The 24,669-nt window shown below is 43.0% G+C and overlaps 1 protein-coding gene across 2 annotated transcripts in view; it reads right to left on the bottom strand.

The window, feature by feature from the left end:
- The window catches only part of LOC122927858 (gamma-secretase activating protein), a 139,611-nt gene that overhangs the window by 5,330 nt on the left and 109,612 nt on the right, over nucleotides 1-24,669 (bottom strand). Inside the window, exons 24-29 of one of the 2 annotated variants that reach the window (XM_044280146.1) lie at nucleotides 22,565-22,660; nucleotides 21,544-21,614; nucleotides 15,375-15,469; nucleotides 15,024-15,143; nucleotides 7,637-7,698; nucleotides 4,131-4,235 (exon numbers count right to left, since the gene is read on the bottom strand). In XM_044280146.1, coding sequence (XP_044136081.1) covers nucleotides 4,131-4,235; nucleotides 7,637-7,698; nucleotides 15,024-15,143; nucleotides 15,375-15,469; nucleotides 21,544-21,614; nucleotides 22,565-22,660 — 549 coding nt within the window. Of the gene's footprint in view, nucleotides 1-4,130; nucleotides 4,236-4,339; nucleotides 4,445-7,636; nucleotides 7,699-15,023; nucleotides 15,144-15,374; nucleotides 15,470-21,543; nucleotides 21,615-22,564; nucleotides 22,661-24,669 lie in introns of those variants that run through there. The other variant, XM_044280147.1, reaches the window with a different exon arrangement.

The following is a 24,669-nucleotide window of genomic DNA, read 5'->3' as shown; positions in this document are numbered from 1 at the left end:
TAAGGGCTACACTGTCTTTTGCCCGAAACGCGTAGATGTATGCTACCTGTATCTGGATGTTTTTAGTATATACACCACTATTTAATAAAGTGCCTTTTGGATCACCACGAAGCAAGGCTGGACCAACTTCTTTCTGCATTTATTCCTATTTGCTTCCAGACCGGGTGAGGGAGCGGTTCCGTGCCTCAAAAGTGGAGTTCCAGGCAGGTGAGAGCTGCCCATACTACGTTTTTTCTGAATAACTTTTTTATATTTCCAGTCACAGCTGTATGAGGGCTTATTTTTTGAGGGGCAAGTTGTACTTTCTAATGCCACCATTAATTATTGCATAAAATTTACTGGGTAGCTTACGGCAAAACTGACCCATGCCCTTCATTCTCTGGGTCAGTACGATTACGATACCCCATATGTATATTTTTTGTGTGTGAATAGTGTAAAAATAAATGTCACCATATTCTGACCCCCATAACTTTTTTTATACTTCTGTCTACTGAGTTGTTTAGGGAAACATTTCTTTGCAGGACAATTCATAGTTTTTATTGATACTGTTTTAGAGCGTGCATAACTTTTGGATCACATTTTATTTAATTTTTTGGGGGGTAAGAGAAGCAATGAAAAAAAGTGGCAAATCTGCCATGTTGTCCCTTTTTTCCATTACGCCATTCGCTGTATTGGATTTTTATTTTAATATTATGGGCGTTTTTGGTCACGGTGATACCCAGGATGTTTATATTTATTGTAATTTAGTTTTTTTTTTTTTTTTTTTATTATGTGGATGGGGGAGAGGTGATTTTAACTTTTTTATTTTATTATTATTTTAACATCATTTTAAGGCTCATAAATGATCCTTTAAATTATGTTTTTTTAATTTTTCACTTTGATCTTTTAGCGATTTAAAAAATGACATCTGGTGGGCAAAATAAGAATTGCACCATTAATGCTCTGAATTTCTTCATAGAGATTCGGAGCATTCAGCGCATGTACTGAAGTCCAGACTGGCCGCACGGGGCATCAGTACGAAACCCGGAAGCGTGAGCTTTTTTTGCGCATTCAGGTGTCATGATCATGCTTACACAGCGCTATCAGCGCCGTACATGTACAGCACTGGCAGCGAAAGGGTTAAGGACAAAGAACTTTTTTTATTGCTTTTTTTCCATCATCACATTCCAAGAACAATAACTTTATTTTTTTAACTTACTGATTAAACCCGTAACGGGGTTGTCTGCTTTTTACTATTAATTATCTATCCTCAGGATTAGGGCTGCAACGATTAATCGATGTAATCGATTATATTCGATAACTGGATTCGTTGTCGACGAATCCAGTTATCGAATAATCGCCGATTCGTTGCTATTCGGGCGGGCGGGCGCTGCATCTTTATTTTACCTTTTTACAATGACGCTCCCGCTCCTGTAACAGCCAGGCAGAGCGGACGGCGGCGTAACGTCACTCAATCACGTGACGCGCCTGCTCCGCCTCCTTCATTCATGAAGTGGGCGGAGCAGGCGCGTCACGTGATTGAGTGACGTTACGCCGCCGTCCGCTCTGCCTGGCTGTTACAGGAGCGGGAGCGTCATTGTAAAAAGGTAAAATAAAGATGCAAGCGCCGGGGCTGTTAGGGGGGAGGGGGGAGGATCTGTGTATAGCACTGCTATGGGGAGGAGGGGGGGTCTGTGTATGGCACTGCTATGGGAAGGGGGGTCTGTGCACTGTTATGAGGAAAGGGATCTGTGCACTGTTATGCCCATAACAGTGCACATATCCCCCTCTCCATAACTACGCCGTCCACAGATCCCCCATAATAGTGTCGTCCACAGATCCCCCATAAGTGTCGTCCACAGATCCCCCCATAAGTGTCGTCCACAGATCCCCCCATAAGTGTCGTCCACAGATCCCCCCCCATAAGTGTCGTCCACAGATCCCCCCCCATAAGTGTCGTCCACAGATCCCCCCCCATAAGTGTCGTCCACAGATCCCCCCCCATAAGTGTCGTCCACAGATCCCCCCATAAGTGTCGTCCACAGATCCCCCATAAGTGTCGTCCACAGATCCCCCATAAGTGTCGTCCACAGATCCCCCATAAGTGTCGTCCACAGATCCCCCATAAGTGTCGTCCACAGATCCCCCATAATAGTGTCGTCCACAGATCCCCCATAATAGTGTCGTCCACAGATCCCCCATAAGTGTCGTCCACAGATCCCCCCATAAGTGTCGTCCACAGATCCCCCATAAGTGTCGTCCACAGATCCCCCATAAGTGTCGTCCACAGATCCCCCATAAGTGTAGTCCACAGATCCCCCATAAGTGTCGTCCACAGATCCCCCATAAGTGTCGTCCACAGATCCCCCATAAGTGTCGTCCACAGATCCCCCATAAGTGTCGTCCACAGATCCCCCATAAGTGTCGTCCACAATTTGTTTTAATATGGCCTTTGAACATAATTTTTCAAGTAAGATCATATAAACCTCTGTTTTGTAATTTTGTCGTTTTTCCCGATTAATCGATTAATCGTAGAAATTAATCGGCAACTAATCGATTATTCAAATAATCGTTAGCTGCAGCCCTACTCAGGATAGGTCATCAATATCAGATCTGCGGAGGCCTGACTCCCAACACGCCCGCCGATCAACTGTTTGGAGAGAAGGCACTACTCATAGGAGCGCTACCTTCTCTGTTCACCTGCTCAATTGCAGTGGTGAGCAGGTGTAATTACAAGTATGGTGTACCTAATCACTTCTGTCTGTTCAAGTGAATCCAACAGAGCCATACTTGCAATTACACCTGCTCACCACTGCAATTGCTGGGAATCCACAGTTTACACCAAACCACTAAAGGGCTCTTTCACACCTGCGTTCTTTTCTTCCGGCATAGTGTTCCGTCGACGGGGCTCTATGCTGGAAGAATCCTGATCAGTTTTATCCTAATGCATTCTAAATGGAGAGAAATCCGTTCAGGATGCATCAGGATGTCTTCAGTTCCGGACCGGAACGTTTTTTGGCCGGAGAAAATACCGCAGTATACTGCGCTTTTTGCTCCGGCCAAAAATCCTGAAGACTTGCCGCAAGGCCGGATCCGGAATTAATGCCCATTGAAAGGCATTGATCCGGACTTAAGCTAAACGTCGTTTCGGCGCATTGCCAGATCCGACGTTTAGCTTTTTCTCAATGGTTACCATGGCTGCCAGGACGCTAGAGTCCTGGCAGCCATGGTAAAGTGTAGTGGGGAGCAGCATACTTACAGTCCGTATGGCTCCCGGGGCGCTCCAGAGTGACGTCAGGGCGCCCCAGGCGCATGGATCACGAGATCGCATGGCACGTCATCCATGCGCATGGGGCGCTCTGACGTCATTCTGGAGCGCCCCGGGAGCCGCACGGACTGGAAGTATACCGCTCCCCACTACTACTATGGCAACCAGGACTTTAATAGCGTCCTGGCTGCCATAGTAAAACTGAAAGCATTTTGAAGACGGATCCGTCTTCAAATGCTTTCAGTTCACTTGCGTTTTTCCGGATCCGGCGTGTAATTACGGCAAGTTGAGTAGACGCTGGATCCGGACAACGCAAGTGTGAAAGAGGCCTAAGATGCCGCTGGCACTATTGAACATAATATCTATAGGGATAAATGACCTGGGACCAGGGTTCCGAAGTATTTGCGTGGACACCTGTACCGCTGCATTTAGAATCATCTACATAAATGACATACTAACTAGTCCTCGAAGATGATGTGTATACATGTCATTGTGCTGTTAAAGGGATTAACCTAATGTTCTTTGTTTTACTAAAGAGCAAATATAAAAAAAAAAAAAAAAAAAAAAAAATTATATTATATATATATATATATATATATATATATATATACATATATATATACATACATACATACATACACACATATATACACACATATATACACAATAATAAAATATACTTCCTATTATTAAGTATCAAAACAACCATAGCATAAAATAATTCTGAAGCACAGAGAAACAGGAAGATCCAAAATCTGATATTACAACTTTAATTAGATGCTGGAATCGCACTGATCCTTTCATATTAAATTGTATCACTCTGCTACTGATAATCCAGATAGTCTGGTAAAAAACTCTTCATTGGAATTACTCTAATACGCACCTCCCTTTGGTGAACTCTGAAGAGCAGCTTTTTCACATACTTCATAGCAATGACATTATTACTGGTGGCATAATCCCACAAGTTATGTACCTTTTCACAAATGTTCTGGATAGAGGGAATAAAAGGTGATTGTGACAATATGAAATGTTCTCTTATGTGCTGTGTTTGGGCGGGTCAGCTCAACATTTTTCATGGAGAATTTCCCGATACCAAGTACGTTTGTATGCTAAAACAGGAAATCCTGGAGACGCACATCCCAGACTCACTCCATCTCATATCGTAGAAAATCTGATTGCAAAATGTCCATTTCTCCTCTTGATAAGGAGAATATACAGTTAGCAAAATGTCATCTTAAACATATGAAGCACACTTTACATTAATGCACTTTCCTAACTTCCTAATATTTTACCTGATGCGGTTTGAATTAGAAATCTGAAAATCTGTAGTGCATGTAGGGTTGTTGCGGGTATCGAAATTTTGATACCCAAATCGATACGATACCGGGATTTCCATTTTTTCGATACTGGGCTGCGCAGTCTAGTATCTCCGTACATGAGCGTGCTGCTGTCAGCGCGCTCATGTTCTCTCAGCAGCACAGTGGAGAAGGAAGCTGTCCTCCCTCCCCCTGTGCTGCTGCCACCAATGAGAAGAGAGGGCCGGGCGTGCTGCGCCACCAATGATACAACTTTTCCTACACAGAGCGGCGCCCAGCGATCTCCCAGCACACACCATTAGTCCTGGGCGCCGTTCCGTTCGCCCGCTGTGCCCCATTACTGTCTCCTCTCCTGCTCCACATGCTAATTACTATCGGAGCGATGGGGACGGGACATCAGCTTCAATAGTGGGCGTTCCTTCGCCCTGTGCTGCAATTGGACAGCGCGAAGGGAGAAGGAACGCCCACTAGTGAAGCTGATGTCTCCTCCCCAGCGGGCGAACGGAGCGGCGCCCAGGACTAATAGTAATTGCTGGGCGCCGCTCTGTGTAGCCTAATACTTAAAGTCTGGACACAGGTAAAGTAGACTTTAACATAATACAGGAGGCGGGTGCCGGTGTTCCGGAATTTTCTGCTACCCGGAATTTTTTTCTACCCACGTCACTTCCGGTAGTGACGTGGTAGGTGTGCCTCTCACCTCGGCTCCTCATTGGCTCTGCCGGAGGTTTGTCGGCGCAGGCGCGGCGGATTCCCCCATAGTGTGAACGCGCCGAAGGAAGCAGAAAATTCCGGGCCACTGCGCATGCGCAAAGAAGACTGCTGAAGGTAGCAGAAAATTCCGGCCCACTGCGCATCTGCGAACAAGACAACCGAAGGTAGCAGAAAATTCCGGCTTCGCGCATGCGCAGTGGGCTAGAATTTTCTGCTACCTCCGGCTCCTACTGCGCCGAGCCGTCTTGTTTAGCGAGCAGAAGGTAGCAGAAGATTCCGGCCCACTGCGCATGCGCGAAAAAGACGACTTGGCGCAGTAGCACCGAGTCAGTTAACAATAAAGGTTAACTAAATGCAAATATCTAGACCTCTTCAGCACCTCTATGACGTTTAATTGACAGTATTATTATTTAAGGAAATTAAATAAAGATTTTAAATTTTATATTAGGCCTCTTTCACACTTGCGTTGTCCGGATCCGGCGTGTACTCCACTTGCCGGAATTACACGCCGGATCCGGAAAAACGCAAGTGAACTGAAAGCATTTGAAGACGGATCAGTCTTCAAAATGCTTTCAGTGTTACTATGGCAGCCAGGACACTATTAAAGTCCTGGTTGCCATAGTAGTAGTGGGAAGCGGGGGAGCGGTATACTTCCAGTCCGTGCGGCTCCCGGGGCGCTCCAGAATGACGTCAGAGCGCCCCATGCGCATGGATGACGTGCCATGCGATCACGTAATCCAGGCGCTGGAGCGCACCGGGAACCGCACGGACGGTAAGTATGCTGCTCCCCCGCTCCCCACTACATTTTACCATGGCTGCCAGGACCCGGCAGCCATGGTAACCATTGAGAAAAGGCTAAACGTTGTATCCGGCAATGCGCCGAAACGACGTTTAGCTTAAGGCCGGAACCGGATCAATGCCTTTCAATGGGCATTCATTCCGGATCCGGCCTTGCAGCAAGTCTTCAGGATTTTTGCCCGGAGCAAAAAGCGCAGCATGCTGTGGTATTTTCTCCGGCCAAAAAAACGTTCCGGTCTGGAACTGAAGACATCCTGAACGGATTTCTCTCCATTTAGAATGCATTAGGATAACCCTGATCAGGATTCTTCCGGCGACGGAACTCTATGCCGGAAGAAAAGAACGCAGGTGTGAAAGAGCCCTTAGTCAGCACTACAAGCTAGATGTAATGTAAAACTATCTTCCACAATATAGACATAATACTGTCAAGTAAACGTCACAGAGGTGCTGAAGAGGTCTAGATATTTGCATTTTGTTAACCTTTATTGTTAACTGACTCGGCGCTACTGCGCCAAGTCGTCTTTTTTGCGCATGCGCAGTGGGCCGGAATCTTCTGCTACCTTCTGCTTGCTAAACAAGACTGCTCGGCGTAGGCGCAGTAGGAGCCGAAGGTAGCAGAAAATGCCGGCCCACTGCGCATGCGCCGACAAACCCCCGGCAGAGCCAATGAGGAGCCGAGGTGAGAGACACACCTCCCAGGTCACTCCCGGAAGTGACGTGGGTAGCAGAAAATTCCGGAACACTGGCAGCAGAATCGCATTGCCGGCACCCTGACAGGGAGCTGCGATCAGGGGTTAACTGACGCTGATATGCCAGTACCCGCCTCCTGTATTAAGGGGTAATCATTAGTGGCGCACTGCACCCCCCCCACCTCAACCCCCACCCCATTAAAATCATTGGTGGCACAGTGCGCCGGCCTCTCTCAACCCCCCCAGTATTAAAATCACTGGTGGCCACAGGGTCCCCTCCCCCTCATTGGTGGTGCAGTGGCAGCTTCTGATCGGAGCCCCAGCAGTGTAATCCTGGGGCTCCGATCAGTTACCATGGCAGCCAGGACACTACTGAAGCCCTGATTGCCATGGTAACATCCCTGATGCTGTGTGCACAGAGCAGCAGGGACAGTGTTAAGTCCTTTTCACCCTGATAGAGCTCTATCAGGGTGAATAAGACAAGGGATGAAAAAAATCCTAGGTTCTAACCTCTAAGGGGGGAAATAGTTATTAAATTAAAAGTGTAAAAAAAAAAAAAAAAAAAAAAAAAAGTTAAAAAAAAATAAAAAGTTAAAAAAAGACCCGCCAAAATATAAAGTATTCATCACCCCCTTTTCCCAATTTCACATATAAAATGTATAAATAAACATATTGCATATCGCCACGTCAGAAAAGTCCAAACTATTAAAATATAAAAAAAATCTATGCAGTGAATGCAGAAAAAAAAAATAAAATGCGCGATTCTTTTTTTTTTTTTTGCGTGGTATCGAATATCGCAATACTTTTTCATGGTATCGAAACCGAATCGAAAATTTGGTATCGCAACAACTCTAAGTACATGTAAATTAACCTACCTCTGGAAGTCGCAGAATTATGCTACATTTCAGTTTTTCATTTGTTTTATTATCATCCAGTTCTGTATAAAAATAAATATACAAAAAACGCATAGAAATCAGATAAGACAATTTAGAGCTACAGCATATACACAATCTAATGATGTTCAATCAATTTGTTCTTTTAACTAAACAATATACCGGTTCAACCTAACCGCAAGGTCTTTCTATGTTGTGCAATATGTAGCGCTATATACAATACACTATTATCGGCATGTATTTTATACATTTTATATGTAATTGTTTGTAATTCTGATTAGGGTCAGGGTTTTCTTACCTGCTCTGTACACCTATATATTTGCTTGAGAAAAGCTCCAAGATGCAGAGCCTAAACGTTGCACATTTTTGGTGAATAAAGATCAACTTTCATTCATTGTGACAAGCCTGTAGTGCTGCCACCTTTTTAGCAGCACAAAAGCAGGGAAAGGGTTCAAAGGCTATTGACTTTAAGGTGTTCTCCGGCAATTAAGAAAATATTACTATATTATAAATATATTCCCAAATACCGTTCATTAGTTATAATGGCTTATTTTATCTGGGGAGTAATCATTAGGAGAAATAAAATGGCCGCCGTCCTATTCATACACACAAAACCTGTCCTAATGACACAGGAGGACAAGTTACTTCACAGCACTGAGCTAAAGAGCTGCCTCATCCTCCTCTCCTACTTGTTAGGGATTATGATACTGAATACAGCTGATAAGATCTTCATCTTAATGGTGATTGCATACAAGTGCTGCTGCTCATCATCTACACCCCCACCTCCTTTCTGTACTTCATGAACTCCATTCCTACAGAGATCCAGCTGAAGATATCATCTGTATTCGGCCTCCTGCACACGACCGTTATTTTTTTTTTCCCCCGTTTACGGGCCGTTTTTTGCTTTCCGTATGCGGTCCGTATACTGAACCATTCATTTCAATGGTTCCGCTAAAGAAAAAATATATAAATACGCCGTATGCATTCTGTTTATGTATTTCCGTGCCGTTGAATGATAGAACATGTCCTATTATTGCCTGCAAATCACGTTCCGTGGCTCCATTCAAGTCAATGGGTCCTAAAAAAAAAGGAACACATATGGAAATGCATCTGTATGTCTTCCGTATCCGTTCCGTTTTTGCGTCACCATCTATTGAAATTTATGCCCAGCCCAATTTTTTCTATGTAATTACTGTATACTGTATATGCCATACGGAAAAACGCAACGGAAAAGAAAACACAACAGAACCGCAAAACACTGAAAAATCCATGTGTTCGTGTGAAAGAGGCCTTAAGGAACATCCCTGACAAGCAGAGCAGATGAGGCAGCTCTTTAACGCAGTGCTGTGAAGTAACTAGTCCTCCTGCAATTAGGACAGGTTTTGTGTGTACTAATGGAATGGCAGCCATTTTATTTCTCCTAATGACTGCTTCCTAGAAAAATCGAGCCATTATAACAGATATTATAATTTTCATTATAATCAAAGGTATTTGGGAATAATTTTATAATAAAGAAATATTTAAAGGATAACTGTCACATTTAGACCCCAATTTCAATTTTCATATATGTAGTTACTAATAACATGATATTCCAGAATCAGTTACTATTAGACTGACTTACCCCATATTTAATAAGATTCGCCCCTTAGCAACCAGTCTGCATAAAACTGCAATTTCACTATTCAGTTAAGATGGCCGCCAATGCCCTCACCCTGAGGCTAATCCTGCCTGCCCTCACTAGCCAGTAACAATAGCCCACCAAAAGTGTCTAATCAGAGCCCTCCCCCCTAAAGGGTTAATCTCCTGCAGCACAAAGGGGTCCTCTTACCACATGTTGCTTTCATTTATACACTGAGCAGATGGCGGATCTCCCTTCCCTGGTCTGCGCTGCTACAACTCTGCATTGTCCCAGTCTGCTGAGTGAGGGAGCGTCTGCCAAGTGCAGGGACAGGGAGAAGTGCACACAGCCCAGGCACTGTTATCAGCTGCTGGGGAGGACCTGGCTTTCATCATTTACTTACAGTCCCTGGCTGTCAGTAATCTGACCCTGCACGGCTGCTGCTTCTGCGTCCTCCGTCCTTCAACACATAGCCGGACCATGCCTAGCAACCCTATTTTAAGCACAGGTAAAAGTAGGCAGTACAGGGAACAAAAACTGTGAAATTAAGGGGTAATTGAATACACAGTGAAAAGTTGAAATAGGGCCACCAAGGAGATATTAATCACCACAATCCAATACAAAATGTTTTATATATAAATACATACACACACACACACACACACACACACACACACACACGACAGTTATCCTTTAAGTATTTTCATAAATATTTTTTTTTTACCCAGAGAACCACTTTAAAGAAGCACTCCAGTTTTTTTATTTTACATATATTGATAACTCACCACCAGTATTCTGGTAGTGTAACTTGTTAAACATTTTGAACCTTTTCATTACCGAAAATCTGGGCATGTGATCTCAAGTCAGACTGCTTGCTCTAATGTATACACAGCAATTCTGTGTGGCCGACTTGTGGTCAACTCCATCACTCATCAAATCCCTCCTGGAAGCTCTCGGGCTCCTCCCCTCTTCACCCTCTATGTTCCTCTGTATATCCCTGTATTCTGATATAGTTTCCCCTATGGAAAGGACCAGGACTGTATATCTAGACTAGATGAGTGTATACTGTTATTAGCAGCAGTTATATAAACCTCCTGACTTGTACTGCCTGTCTCTACCATCTGTGTGTGCGAACTCTCCAGCGTAATTCTACAAGATGTATCTTCACACTAGTCTCTCTACCTCCTGCATGTAAGAGCTGACAGGGGAGAGAAAACAGGGAAGAAAAGGCAGACAAGCTCAAACTGTATCACATAGGAAAACATGGAAACCCTGCTGAGTAAGGAGACAGCAGTTCTGTGTCACTGATATGGCAGCCCTTACACAGTACTAAGAGTAGTGCAGTGTGATAAGACTCCAGCCCCTCTGTCTCTAAAAAGCCAGGCATGCTGGGAAATGTAGGATTCATTAGAAAAAACATATCTGAGGGAAGAAGTCAAGATGGCAGACAAGTACATATTGCACATCAAATAAAACAGTTATAAAGAAAGCATACACAAGAGACTATCTTAGGCCTCCTGCACACGACCGTTGTTCTGGTCCGCATCCGAGCTGCAGTCTTTGCGGCTCGGGTGCGGACCCATTTACTTCAATGGGGCTGCAAAAGATGCGCGGGTGGCCTGCTGTTTCTTATAGCAGACACCCGCAATCGGCAGTAATGAAGATAGTGGACATTTACCCCCTCAGATGCCTGGTCAATCCTGAACCCGGCATCTGAGCGCGTGAAACACTGTGCGCTTCCGGTGATGCTCCAGCTCCCCAATGCGGCGATCAGAGGCTGCTACATAGTATTTCCTATGGAGCCTTGCCTGTAATAGGGCTCCATAGGAAACTAGCAATTTTCTCAAAGACTGCAATGCTAGTGCATTGGGGTCTTTGAGAATAGCAATCTAATGATTGCTTGTTATAGTTCCCTATGGGAACTATAAAAAAAAGTGGGGGAAAAATTTATAGTAAATTTCAAAATCACCCCCTGTGACTAATACCACACCTCGTGCCTGCTTGACGTCGCCTTCGTCGAGCTCACGAGATGCGGTATGGTCACGGGTTACCAAAAACGTGATGTTACGCCCTTCAGAGGAGCAGGTAAGGTCAGCGTGGTACAGTTTACACCGACACCTCCTGTCCACGCGGGCACAGAGAGGCAACAAGCTGAGAAAGCCTTTTCACTGCCGCAGTGAAAACAGTGCTGCCTCAGCCCGGGTATCTGCCACCAGCTCTCGTTTGATATAAACCCAGTCCGCTAACGGGATTATAGAGGGTGAGAAACCAACCCGCGATAGCTTATAGCTAGGCCAAAACACGGACGTGGGGATTCGTGATAGAGATACAAGATTCAATTATATATTTAATCGCCATAAGGGCACACTAGATATAACACAATATACACAGAGAATATACACAGTGGTCCGATGTTACAGATACAGGTTATATGGGTACAACAGGGTTAAGCAGAGTAAAAGTCAGTTACTGGGTAAATGGAAGTTCCTTTGGGTCATAAGGGTGGAATAGTCATTGGCTGCAGTCACGTGGGGGCAGTGAGGTCAGCAGGTTCCTGGTCTCTCCAAACACATTGGCACGATGTGACCCCCTTCAGAAAAGACAACGCCCGCTGGCTTGCATTGACTTATGACCTGTAGCAGGCCGCTCTCCTCCCCGCCCCTGGGAAGGGTCCACCTCTCCTTCTCTGGTGCTGGCAACAAATGACCCATAAAACCCCTTAGGGCTCATAGCCCCAGACCAGAATGTCGCAGGAAGATTGTTCCGGGCCCAATTGATCCGCCTGGGTTCAGGCTACAACTAGAGTACAAACATGGTACCGGTATTTGTTTTCTGTGGGGAGATATGGATATCTCCTTTCCGTGGCATAACCCCATCAAAAAGCCCATGGGAATGTATATTGTGGCCACCGGGACACAACTATGTAATTGGTTTACGCCTGCGATGGCCGGGCGATTCATAATTTCTTATGAAACGTAGGTGCCAACATGTCCGGAAGGATTTAGCTTGCCTCCAAACTGGTGGATTGAGGTGTGACCTTCTCCACCTGGGGCCTCCTTGAAGCCTGGACCCCTGGGGCTTTCTTCCTTGCCAGCTGACAATCAGATGGCTGGGGTGTGGGAACTTGTTTTGCATGTACACTGATGAACATGCCAAAAAGGTGAATCAAATGACAATCAGGGCTGGGGCTTTGAAGCGGGGCTCTCCTGTGGAGTTTACTACCTCTGCTATCTGTCAGCAAATGGGGGTGTGAGGACATGGCTGACAGTAAATATTAATTCATATTCCTCACATCCCCTTTTCCTAAAATAAAAAAATTGAAAACAATACACATCATGGGTGTCGTGATGTGCGAAAATGCCCATAGTATAAAAATATATTCCCCATACAGCAAAAAGCGTAAAAATGGCCGATTCAGTTTTTGATCGCTTCCTTTTCTAAATTTTTTTAATAAGTGATCAAAAAGTCATACACACCCCAGAATGGAATCTATGAAAAGTTCAGATCGCCCCGTAAAAAATGAGCCCCAAAACAGCTCCATACACATAATATATAAAAAAAAAAAAAAAAAAAAGCTATAGGGGTCAAAATATGGCAACGAAAAAAATAAAACTGACTTTCTTATTATTTTATCACCATCATTTTATCAAAACGCAAGAATAACTATACATATAAAAAAAGGTATCAACGGATTCGTACTGACCTGTAGAATAAAAGTAACTTGTCAGTTTTATCGAACGTTGTAAATAAATAAAAAAAATAAAAAACGTAAAACTGTGGTGGAATTGCTTTTTCTTTTCAATTTCACCCCATTTGGAATTTTTTTTTGCCGCGTCCCACTACATCATATGCCATATCAAATGGTAGTGTTGTAAAGTACAACTTGTCCAGCAAAAAACAAGCCCTCATATGGCTATGTCAGGCATATTCAACCTGCGGCCACCCCAGCTGTTGTACAACTACAACTCCCATAATGCCCTGCTGTAGGCTGTTCAGGCACGCTGGGAGTTGTAGTTTTGCAACAGCTGGAGGGCCGTAAGTTGAGCATGCCTGGGCTATGTGAACAGACAAAAAAAAAAAAAAAAAAAAGGGAGCGCAAAACGAACACACAAAACAACCCTCAGGGGTAGAAAGGGTTAAAGAGGACCTGTTACCCTAGTAGGTCTGTGTTAGTAACCACTTCTGTTGCCCATGTAATAATTCTGTAGTATCTTTTCTTATAACTTAAGAATATGCTGTGCTGTTCCTTTATTACCTGGGTGTTACCAGTTGGGGAGGTGTCCCTGCATAGTCTGCCACTGGCAGCACTGAATGGATAGTGTCAGACTGTGCAGAGTCACACCCCTAACCCATGTGGACCATTATTCCAGTAGGAATAATTAAGGAATGACAAGATACAGTCATAAAAAAAAAAAGCTACTGAATTGCTACAAGGGGAACACAAGTGGTTATTAACCCTTTCAGGACACAACCTATAGTTCTTTTTTTAACTTTTGTTTTTCCTTCCCCTCCCTTCTAAGAGCCATAATTTTTTTTTTTGTTTCTGTTCACATAGCCATAAGAGCTTGTTTGTTGAGGAACAAGTTGTATCTTCAATAACACTTATTTTACCCCCCCCAAAAAAATAACCCTTTGTGTGGTAAAATTGAGAAAGAAAAAAAACGTTCATTATGTGCTGAAAACGACATGACAACCTTATTCTGCGGGTCAGTGCGATTACAGCAATACTAACTTTTTAATATACAGAGGAATTATTATAATAATACAGACATTTTTGGACATGGCGATACCCGTTATGTTTATTTTTTTATTGTTTATTTTATATGTAAAATTGAAAAAGAGGGTGATTTGAAGGAGGGTGGGACTTGAATTGTAATCATCTGATCACTTGTCCTATAGAATACTATTGCGGTCTATCGGATTCTGAGAGGTTGCCTGAGAAGCAGTGCCTCATGACAGCCTGCGTAACTTTCCCAAGGTCCCCCCAGGCTGTCATGGCAACCGATCAGAACCCAGCAATTTCACCACAGGAGCTCCGATCGGAAGGCAGCGGAAGCTGCCTAACCCCACAGATGCTATTGACTGGGATCTGTGTCATTGTCGATCAGCCAGCACCTGCCATGTATATAGAGTGGGCACAGCGCATGAGCCTGCTCCATACTCTTTACAGTGCACCACGATAGAAATGTACATCATGATGAATATAGGGGTGAGGAGAGATGACAATATATGGTGTTATTTTGTTTGTATAGTGGTTATTTTAATATACACACATACAGGTGAAACTCAATATTGTGCAAAGTTCATTTATTTCAGTAATGCAACTTAAAAGGTGAAACTAACATATGAGATAGACTCAATACATGCAAAGTGAGATATTTCAAGCCTTTATTTGTTAGAATTTGCAATGATTATGGCTTACAGCTTATGAAACCCCAAAGTCACAATCTCAGGTGCCCTTTGCTCAGGGGGTATGGAGTAATTAGCTGACTAGAGTGTGACACTTTCAGCCTAGAATAGTGATCCTTTTCACAAAATTCTAATTTTAAGTTGCTTTAATCCAATTCCTTTTAAATTTGCATTAAATGCACTTTTGCACGATATTCGAATTTTTCGAGTTTCACCTGTATATTATTTATTCAATATAAACATGTTACCGATACCTCTTTATTTCTATGTTTTTGACAAACTGTGAGAAAACAAAGCTATCACCAAATTACAAAGTGGCTCAACCACAAGAAGGCGATTTACCTTTGAAGAGCTTAACAACAAATGTTTCCGTTAAGGTTAACACTCCTGCGTCTATGTAATGAAGAAGGTTTCCTAGAGGAAGGCAGCGCACTGCTAGAACCAGGTGCAGTGTCTGGAAACCTGAAAGAAAATAAATAAATAACAATAAGACTATTTTTTATTTTTTTTTAAACAAAAAGCATATTTAATTTCATGGATTTCCAGAGAGAAAAAGGGTGGCATGGCATGCTGAACCTGGAGCGAATGTGCATCTGTAAAAGACATGAGGTCCAGTGCACAAAGTCAAAAGATATGTGCAGAGGTGAGAGATGGATATAACAGAATCAGACAGACAATCTGTATGTAACTTACCAGGAGGTAGAGGCATGCACATTCGGCTTGTGGCGTCTGTAATTCGGCACATGACATGAAAGGCAAAATACTCTGAAGAACTTCCACTCCTGTCCCTAAATGACAATGATTGAAAAAAAGGGGTTGTTATTACACTTACTGCTAATAGGTTTCCGGAAGTATCCACGACGGCCCCCCGGAGATGACCCCGCCTTGCCAGGGACAGGAAAAACATGCAAAGAGGTTAAAAACCCCTCCCACCACCTTCAGTGACTTTTTCAAGAACCGGTAGGAGACTCATCCCAAAATATTTAGATATAAACAACCCTTATACCACACACTTTTTTGGGGAGGGAAATTCCCGGGTGCCGTCGTGGAGACTTCCGGAAACCTATTACCGGTAAGTGTGATAACACTTTTCCCCAGTCTCCACGACGGCACCCCTGAGAACTAACAAAGGACTCGTTTTTAGGGAGGACCACTGAGGACTGGACCTTGTGTTCCAAAGCCAAATCCTTAGGCCTCTTTCACACGGGCGTTCCAAATTTGCTCTGGGTGCGTCGCGTGTGCATTGCAGGAAAACCGCACGAGTGGGCACGCAATTGCAGTCAGTTTTGACTGAAATTGCGCTCCGATACTCAGTTTTTTCCACGCAAGTGCAATGCGTTTTGCACGCGTGTAAAAAAAACCTGAATGTGGTACCCAGAGCCGAACCTGGACTTCTTCACTGAAGTTCGGGTTTGGATTAGGTATTCTGTAGATTTTAATATTTTCCCTTATAACATTATAAGGGAAAATAATATCATTCTTAATACAGAATGCTTACTAAAATGTGGTTTGAGGGGTTAAAAAAAATAAAAAAAATTAAGTCACCTTATCCAAATGATCGCGCAGCAGGCATCATCTTCTTGCAAGACTTGCAAAAGGACCTTTGATGACGCAATTACGCTCACTACATGGTGAGCATGGTGACGTCAGCGCAGGTCCTGCTGAATGATAGAAGATTTCCACATTTTACTAAGCATTCTGTATTAAGAATTATGCTATTTTCTCTTATAACTATGTTATAAGGGAAAATATTACAGTAAATAGATTTTTATTTTTTTTATCAATTTACTATCATCTCCTTAGCAACCATGCGTGAATAATCGCATTGCATCCGCACTGCTTGCGATTTTCATGCATCCCCATTTATTTCTATGGGGCCTGTGTTGCGTGAAAAACGCTGAATATAGAACACGCTGTGATTTTCACGCAATGCACAAGTGATGCGTGAAAATCACTGCTCATCTGAACAGCCCCATTGAAGTAAGGCTACTTTCACACTAGCGTTCGGCTGTCCGCTCGTGAGCTCCGTTTGAAGGGGCTCACGAGCGGACCCGAACGCTTCCGTCCAGCCCTGATGCAGTCTGAATGGATGCGGATCCGCTCAGACTGCATCAGTCTGGCGGCGTTCAGCCTCCGCTCCGCTCGCCTCCGCACGGACAGGCGGACAGCTGAACGCTGCTTGCAGCGTTCGGGTGTCCGCCTGGCCGTGCGGATCCGTCCAGACTTACAATGTAAGTCAATGGGGACGGATCCGTTTGAAGATGCCACAATATGGCTCAATCTTCAAGCGGATCCGTCCCCCATTGACTTTACATTGAAAGTCTGGACGGATCCGTCCGAGGCTATTTTCACACTTAGCTTTTATATGCCAAAATAATGCAGACGGATCCGTTCTGAACGGAGCCTCCGTCTGCATTATTATGATCGGATCCGTTCAGAACGGATCCGATCGAACGCTAGTGTGAAAATAGCCTAAATGAGTCCGGATTCAGTGCGGGTGCAATGCCTTCACCTCATGCATTGCACCTGCGTGGAATTCTCGCCCGTGTGAAAGGGGCCTTAGTGTCTGAAACATCAACTCTAATGATTTGTGAATGTGTGGACTCTCTTCCAAGTGGCTGCCTTATAGATCTGGACGGAACCTCTTTCTGCATAGCTATGTAACATCTGGAAATAGCCTGTTTAATCCATCTTGGTATGGAAGTTTTAGCTGCTTTATTATTTATTTGGGCCAGCAAACTACAAAAAAAGAGGTTTTTTATCTTTCCTCCATGGTTCTGTCACTTGAAGGCAAGTGATTACGGCCCTTCGAACATCCAAATTGTGGAATTCTTTTCACTATCATTTTTCGGATTTTCACAAAAAGAGGGAATATATTCCCTGAGACCTATGGAAGGACGAGGACACCTTAGGAAGGAAAGAAGGATCAAGTTTAAAAATGATTCTATCATCAAAAGATTGAAAATAAGGGAATACAGTAGATAATGCCTGAATTTCACTAACCCTGTGGGCAGAGGTGATGGCCACCAAAAACAGTCTTCCAGTTAAGTAGATTAATAGATATCCAATGAATGGGCTCAAATGGAGGTGCTACTAATGATCTGAGAACCAGATTTAAGTTCCAAGGAGGGGCCAGACTTAATATTTTTAACTTTATTCTATTTGTGCCTTTCAGGAACCTAGAAATAAGAGTTACCTCTGATAGATAAACATCAAAAAAAGTACTTAGTGAGGCCACCTGAACTCTTAGTAGTAGTAGGACTTAGGCCCAGATCGAATGCTTTCTGAAGAAATTCTAAGATATCTTATCTGAAAGCCCTTTGCCTTTTAAGATTGCCTGTTCGGCATCCAAGCTGTCAATCTTAGGGTTTTTACGTCTGGGTAAAAAAAAAAAAACAGACCCCGGCTGAGCAAATCTGGAGTCAAGGGTAACTCCAGGTATCCCAAGCACATTTCCGCTATAAGGGGAAACCAGCTCCTCCTTGGCCAGAAGGGGGACACCAGGATCGTCCTGGACTTTCTGGATCTTTCGAAGGACCCTTGGTAGCAAGGGTATAGGAGGGAAGGCGAACCCCAGATTCTGGTTCCATTTTATTGAGAAATTGTCCACTGCTAATTTGGGATTTAGAGCGCAAAGGTTTTTTTATTTTCCAGTTTTGTCTGGACGCAAACAAATCCACCTGTGGCAGTCCCCACTTCCGGGCTATCGAAAGCTTCTGGACTATCAAAGCAAATGCTTCCTGAGCTAACTCCCATTCTCCTGGTATTACTTCCGTTCTGCTCCGGTAGTGTGCCTGCACTTCAGGTGAATTGCCTGTAAAGAGCGAAGATTTTTCTCCGCCCAATGACAAATTTTGTATGCCGTTTGGCAGAACAGACGACTCCTGGTTCCCCCTTGATGTTGAAGGAACTAGATTTGATTTTTCGTAGTTCACAATCCAACCCAGATCCTGTAAAGTTTTCAATACTAAAAGAACCTAGACAGAGAGAAGATTGAATAATCAGCAGGTCGTCTAGATACCGAACCAGCTTGACACCTTCCAATCTTGGATACGCAGACACCGCTGCCATAATTTATGTGAATAGACCGGGTGACGAAGAAATCCCAAATGGTAGGCACACAAATTGGTAATGACAAATCTTCTGACCTTCCTTGATAGCAAAGCGAAGTACTTCCAATAACTATGATGTATGGGTATGTGAAAGTACGCATCCTTCAGATCTATCGTGACCATATCCGTGTTTTTTTTTTCTTATCAGAGAAATATCAGGTCTTTAATGACTCCATTTTGAACTTTTTGTATACAATAAATCTGTTGAGGTATTTTAGCATTTAGATTGTCCGAAATGACCCGTTTGGTTTCCGTACAAGAAAAAGGGTCGAATAATGTCCCGAAAAATTGCTCCTTTAACCGAACTGGCTGATTTGCTCCTGCTTGAAGAAGTTTCTGTAACTTTGTTTTGAAGAGTAAATGGGAGACTTGTTAACCTGAATCTTACGGGGGGAGAAGAAAGAAATTCTATTTTGTAACCTTATTCTAACGTAGAGGATCCACAGATTTTTGTGTTCCTCCAAGCTTGCACCAATTCTCTCAATCTCCCCCCTACTCTGATAGAGTCATTTGGATGTGGATGATTGTGAGGAGCCAAAAAGATGTCTACTCTTACCCCCTTTATTTGAAACGCCATCTACCTGATTTACTTCCATCAGATCTATATTGCAGCTGAAATTTAAATCTCTTATTAGGCTTATCCTTTTAGTCCTAGTCTACAGGAAAAACCCCTCTTTGATGACTTTTCTAAAATGTTATCTAGATCTAGTCCTAAAACATATTGACCAAGGAAAGGGATAGAGATTTTATTTTTAGAAGCCATATCACATTCCCATGACCTAAGCCATAATACTCTCCTAGCTGAATTGGCAAAACCAAAAGTTCTAGCTGCCATACGTACTGTTTCAGCAGAATCATCAGCTAGAAACCCTGCTGCGGATTTAAGATTAAGAGGACAAAATCTGTTCTCTCCGAGTTTTATTTATTTAAGTGGGATTCTAACTGATCCATCCAGAGGCAAAGGGATCTTGCTACACAAGTAGAGGAAACTGCAGGACGCAGGATTGCAGCTGCCGATTCCCAGGTCTTCTTAATTATACCCTCTGTCTTCCTAGCCATCTGATCTTTAAGCTGGGAGGAGTCCTCAAATGGGATGGAAGTCTTTTAGACTAACTTAGCAACTGCAGCATCAATTTTAGGAATACTGTCCTATTGTTTTACATCAGTTTCATTAAAGGGATATCTTCTTTTTAGTCCTCTAGGTAAAAAGGTTCTTTTTTCTAGTGTATTCCATTCATTTTGAATCATTTTATGAACAGGAAACACTCTCTCTTTTCTCCCAAACCACCAAACATAGTATCTTGTACTGATCTGGATTTTCTAACATCTTCAATCTCCATATTGCTACGAACCGCCTTAAGTCTTTGGTCTATCAGGGATGCTCAACCTGCGGCCCTCCAGTTGTTGTAAAACTACAACTCCCATCATGCCATTCTGTAGGCTGATAGCTGTAAACTGTCTGGGCATGCTGGGAGTTGTAGTTTTGCAACAGCTGGAGGGCCGCAGGTTGGGCATCTCTGGTCTATATCGTCTAAAGAGAAAAAAAACAACAACTTCATTTTCTTCTTCATCCGAGGAGGAATCCTCCTGTTCTCCCTCCTCTCTTTTTCCCCCCAAAATCAGACTCCGGGTAAATAGTAGAATCAGAAAGTACATGCTCCTTAGCTTTCTTATTTCTCTTTTTAGGTGCTAAAGATGCAGATAACCCAGACATGGCTGACTGAATCTCATCTTTAACCAACAATTTTATGTCATTCATTAACACTGGAGTCTCATCCTGAACCACTTAAAATACACCCAGGGCAAAAAAGGGAGAAAATGCCATCAAAATAGGAGCAAAATATAATTCTTTTCCCCCTCCATATCAGGGAGATCTCATTGACTTACAATACCAGTTGATGGTAGAGGCTGTTTAACGGAACCGTCCTCCATGCTGAGCATTTAGGGGGAACAGGAGAGCCAAGTAGAGACCGCCTCACTTCAGCTCTCAGCTGAAATAAATATTCCTGTAGGCGTATGTTAAATCCCGCGCCCGGAAACAGACGGTATCTGGAGGGGAAATACAGGCTAAGGCCCCTCCACCACCAATGAGACAGGACTGGCTGGAAGCCCAACATCGAAAGAGATGTGAGCGGTCATCTCCTGCATTCCATCTTCCACTGATGCTCTCCGCAGGCTGCCAGAAGTGCCTCACCGGAAGTAAACTAACGCCGACTCCCGCGTCTAACACAGGTTGCTATTTACCTAACAGGCCGCGCTGTTCATAATGGATCAGAGGGCTTACTTTTGACAAGTATCGCTGACATAGCAGGTACCTGTAGGGAAAAAAAGGGAGCTGCTAGCTATGCCAGACCTCCTGCTGTGGATCCCATACTGCAAACAAAGACACCTCTGCAAGTCTGTCCTGCACAGAGACAGGAAAAACACTGAAGGTGGTGGGCGGGGAGGGGTTTTTAACCTCTCTGCATGTTTTTCCTGCCCGTGGCAGGGCGGGGGTCATCTCAGGGGTGCCGTCGTAGAGACGACTGGGGAAACAAAACTGTAATCCAAATATCAAAAGATGCATTTACTTCTTCAAGACCATTAATGAAAGGCCACAAATTAATAACAAAAAAAAAATGTGTGGGTGTTTACTCAAGTTCCACATGTGCTATATAGGAGGACATGTTAAAGGGGCAGGTACTATATATTACTGTATGGTTTTTAGCCATAAACATCACAAAACATACATATACATGTCTTTTACTCACAAGCATAAAACGTCAGGATCAAGAATGTGCTTTCTCCAAACAACCTCTAAAATCTGAGACACCAGGTCCAGCTGTTGGCATCAAGCAAAAAAAAATAACGTGCATATGTAAATCATATTCCACACTATAGGAATTGTGTTATATTAATCCAATATGGACACTCATTCACTACTGTAAAGGCTCCGTGCATGTATTGCAGACTTAAATGGGTCCACGATATGGCAAAAGATAGGACGTGTCCTATCTTTTGCCGTATTTTGGAAGAAGAACAAGAAGAAGAAGAACAAGAAGAAGAAGAACAAGAAGAAGAAGAACAAGAAGAAGAAGAAGAACAAGAAGAAGAAGAAGAACAAGAAGAACAAGAACAAGAAGAACAAGAACAAGAAGAAGAAGAACAAGAAGAACAAGAACAAGAAGAACAAGAACAAGAAGAAGAACAACAAGAAGAAGAAGAAGAAGAAGAAGAAGAAGAAGAAGAACAAGAAGAAGAAGAACAAGAAGAAGAACAAGAAGAAGAACAAGAAGAAGAACAAGAAGAAGAACAAGAAGAAGAACAAGAAGAAGAACAAGAAGAAGAACAAGAAGAAGAACAAGAACAAGAACAAGAACAAGAAGAAGAAGAACAAGAACAAGAAGAAGAAGAACAAGAAGAACAAGAAGAAGAAGAACAAGAAGAAGAAGAACAAGAAGAAGAAGAACAAGAAGAAGAAGAAGAAGAAGAAAGAAGAAGAAGAACAAATCAGATCTGGGACTCCTTTTTATTGGCAAAATATAAATAAAAATTCATAGTGAATTTACAACATTAGGACCATGTGTGGCAATGACACAGTGTCACATACTTCTCTGGAAAAGGTGAGAATTGTTGTCCAAAAGGTGAGGCGCTCTCTGCCTATTAACTGCCTCATTTCACCATGTTTCTAACTTCATTATGTTAGGTAACAGCAGGAAATATTACATTCTGACTTCAAAATATAAGTCATATTGTATATACACATTTCTGGGTTTGCTCTTTAACAGTTACCTGTTTGCAGACAAAGTCCAACACAATTTTCTCAATCTTGTTTTTTGCAACATGATGAAGATGTTGTGACAAATGATCTTTTAATTTCACCATCATCTGCAACCAAAACAGAATACTCTAAAGCAGGGGTGCGCAACCTTTTTTGGTCTGGGGGCCACATTGTCACATCGCTCTATTTCAAGGGGCGCAAATAAAAAAAAATGTTGATCGGCGCTCATCTGCCTATTACACAAGCCAGTGCAAAGTGACTGGGGAGGAGTGATCGCTGCCACAGTCGTGCTGCAGATAATCGGACATCTTTCATCCTGATAAAATATGCAAATCAGCCGTCAAATGAGCAATTCCTTGTTTATCGACTGATCAGCTGCACGATTATACCGGCCAGATATAAGATATGAGCGCTCCTATGAAGACTTGTTCCCAGTAATTGTCCGAAATATCGTGCTGCAGCATAGCCCCTGAAATCAAAGAGTTATACTTACTTTCTCCTGGCCTCTCTGGTTCTTCGAATTGCCTCTGCTGTTTACACCTGGCAGTGCAAGGACATGGTCATACACCACTCCAGACAATGACTGGCTTAGGCGGTGATGTGGCCACAAGCAGCGTGTCACTGCTGAAGCCAGTCATTGACTGGAGCCGTGCAAGTGACCATGGTTATGCACTGTCAGGTGTAAACAGAGCAGGAACCGGAAGATGGAGGTAGCACAGAGGACCAGAGTGGAGCAGGTAATTATGAATTTTCTATTTCAGAGGCCATGCTCCAGGCCTCATTTTTACCAGAAAAGTGGCGACATTTCCTTCCATCCTGCCTCCTATTTATAAATCAGCGGTTTCCTTCACTGCAGAGGACGGAGCTCACTGGTTACTACCATCTCCTGCCAATCCATTTATAGGCGTCCTGCAGTAACCAGTGAGCACATTACCTTGCTAGTGGGGAAGGCGCCTATTGGTTAACGCTTGAATGACCAGGCCCGAAAAGGCCTTCATGACCAGACACTTTTTTGTGATTTAGCACGCTTGGTGGTTCAAATGGTTATAACTATCTTATTTGTTGGACTACCAAGATAATTTTAGCAAAAATTTTTATTTGGGGAAAACTGTACAAAACGTTTTTAAAAAGTAAATATTTTTTCAAACTATAGCTCCTTATTCTTTAAACATGCAAACAGACACCAAAATAAATTATTATAATTAGATCTCTATTTTGTTATATAATATGAAAAGTTTCACGTGAATGGGGTGGTAATGGTGACTGTTTTGATTGGTGTGGGTGTCTTTTATGTATGATTTTTTTTTTACTTAATATATTTCTGCTACATATGTCCCCCAAGAGGTCATAAAAAGACCTTGAGGGATACTGTCACTTTTTTAAATTTTGCACTTTCATAAAAAGACTGTGGTGGGAAAGTGAACACTCTTATTAAGCACTTATTCCTTTTTTCTTATTGCCAATAGAGGCATTTTAAGGAGGACTCCCTTACACACTACGCTGAGACCGAAATCTCATTTTAACCCCCTAGGTGAATATTCTGACGCGTTTAAGGCATTTCAAGCCTTGGTACTGAAAGATTTACATAAAATCAATCCCAATAGCAAACGGACGGGCCCTCAAAATTTGTCCCCATGGGAGAAAAAGGCTATTAGGACACTACAAACTAACAATCAAATTGTGATTAGGCCCGCAGACAAAGGGGGAGGCATTGTCATTTTAGATGAGGATTCCTATCTCGGTGAATCAAAACGACTCCTTAGTGATACAAAGACTTATAAAAAAAATTGAGCTTTGATCCTACCAACACATACAAACACAAACTTGAATCCCTTATCAAAAAAGGCAAAATAAAAGGTATTTTAACAGATGAGGAGGTACTATATTAACAACCAATTTCCCAAAATCCCCATATTTTATTATTTGCCGAAAATACATAAAAATTTAATTAACCCTCCTGGTCGACCGATCATCTCAGGGATAGATAGTTTGACGGCCAATCTTTCCAAATATGTGGACACCCTATTACAGGACCATGTTCAGAAACTTCCGGCATATTTAAAAGACACCAAACATATTCTACAACTTCTGGAAGATATTAAATGGGAGGATGACT

Source organism: Bufo gargarizans, chromosome 2 (assembly GCF_014858855.1).
Source record: "Bufo gargarizans isolate SCDJY-AF-19 chromosome 2, ASM1485885v1, whole genome shotgun sequence".
In the NCBI taxonomy this organism is placed as follows: Eukaryota; Metazoa; Chordata; class Amphibia; order Anura; family Bufonidae; genus Bufo; species Bufo gargarizans.
The sequence above is the reverse complement of the archived record's forward strand: the minus strand, read 5'-3'. Positions and strand labels throughout refer to the sequence as shown.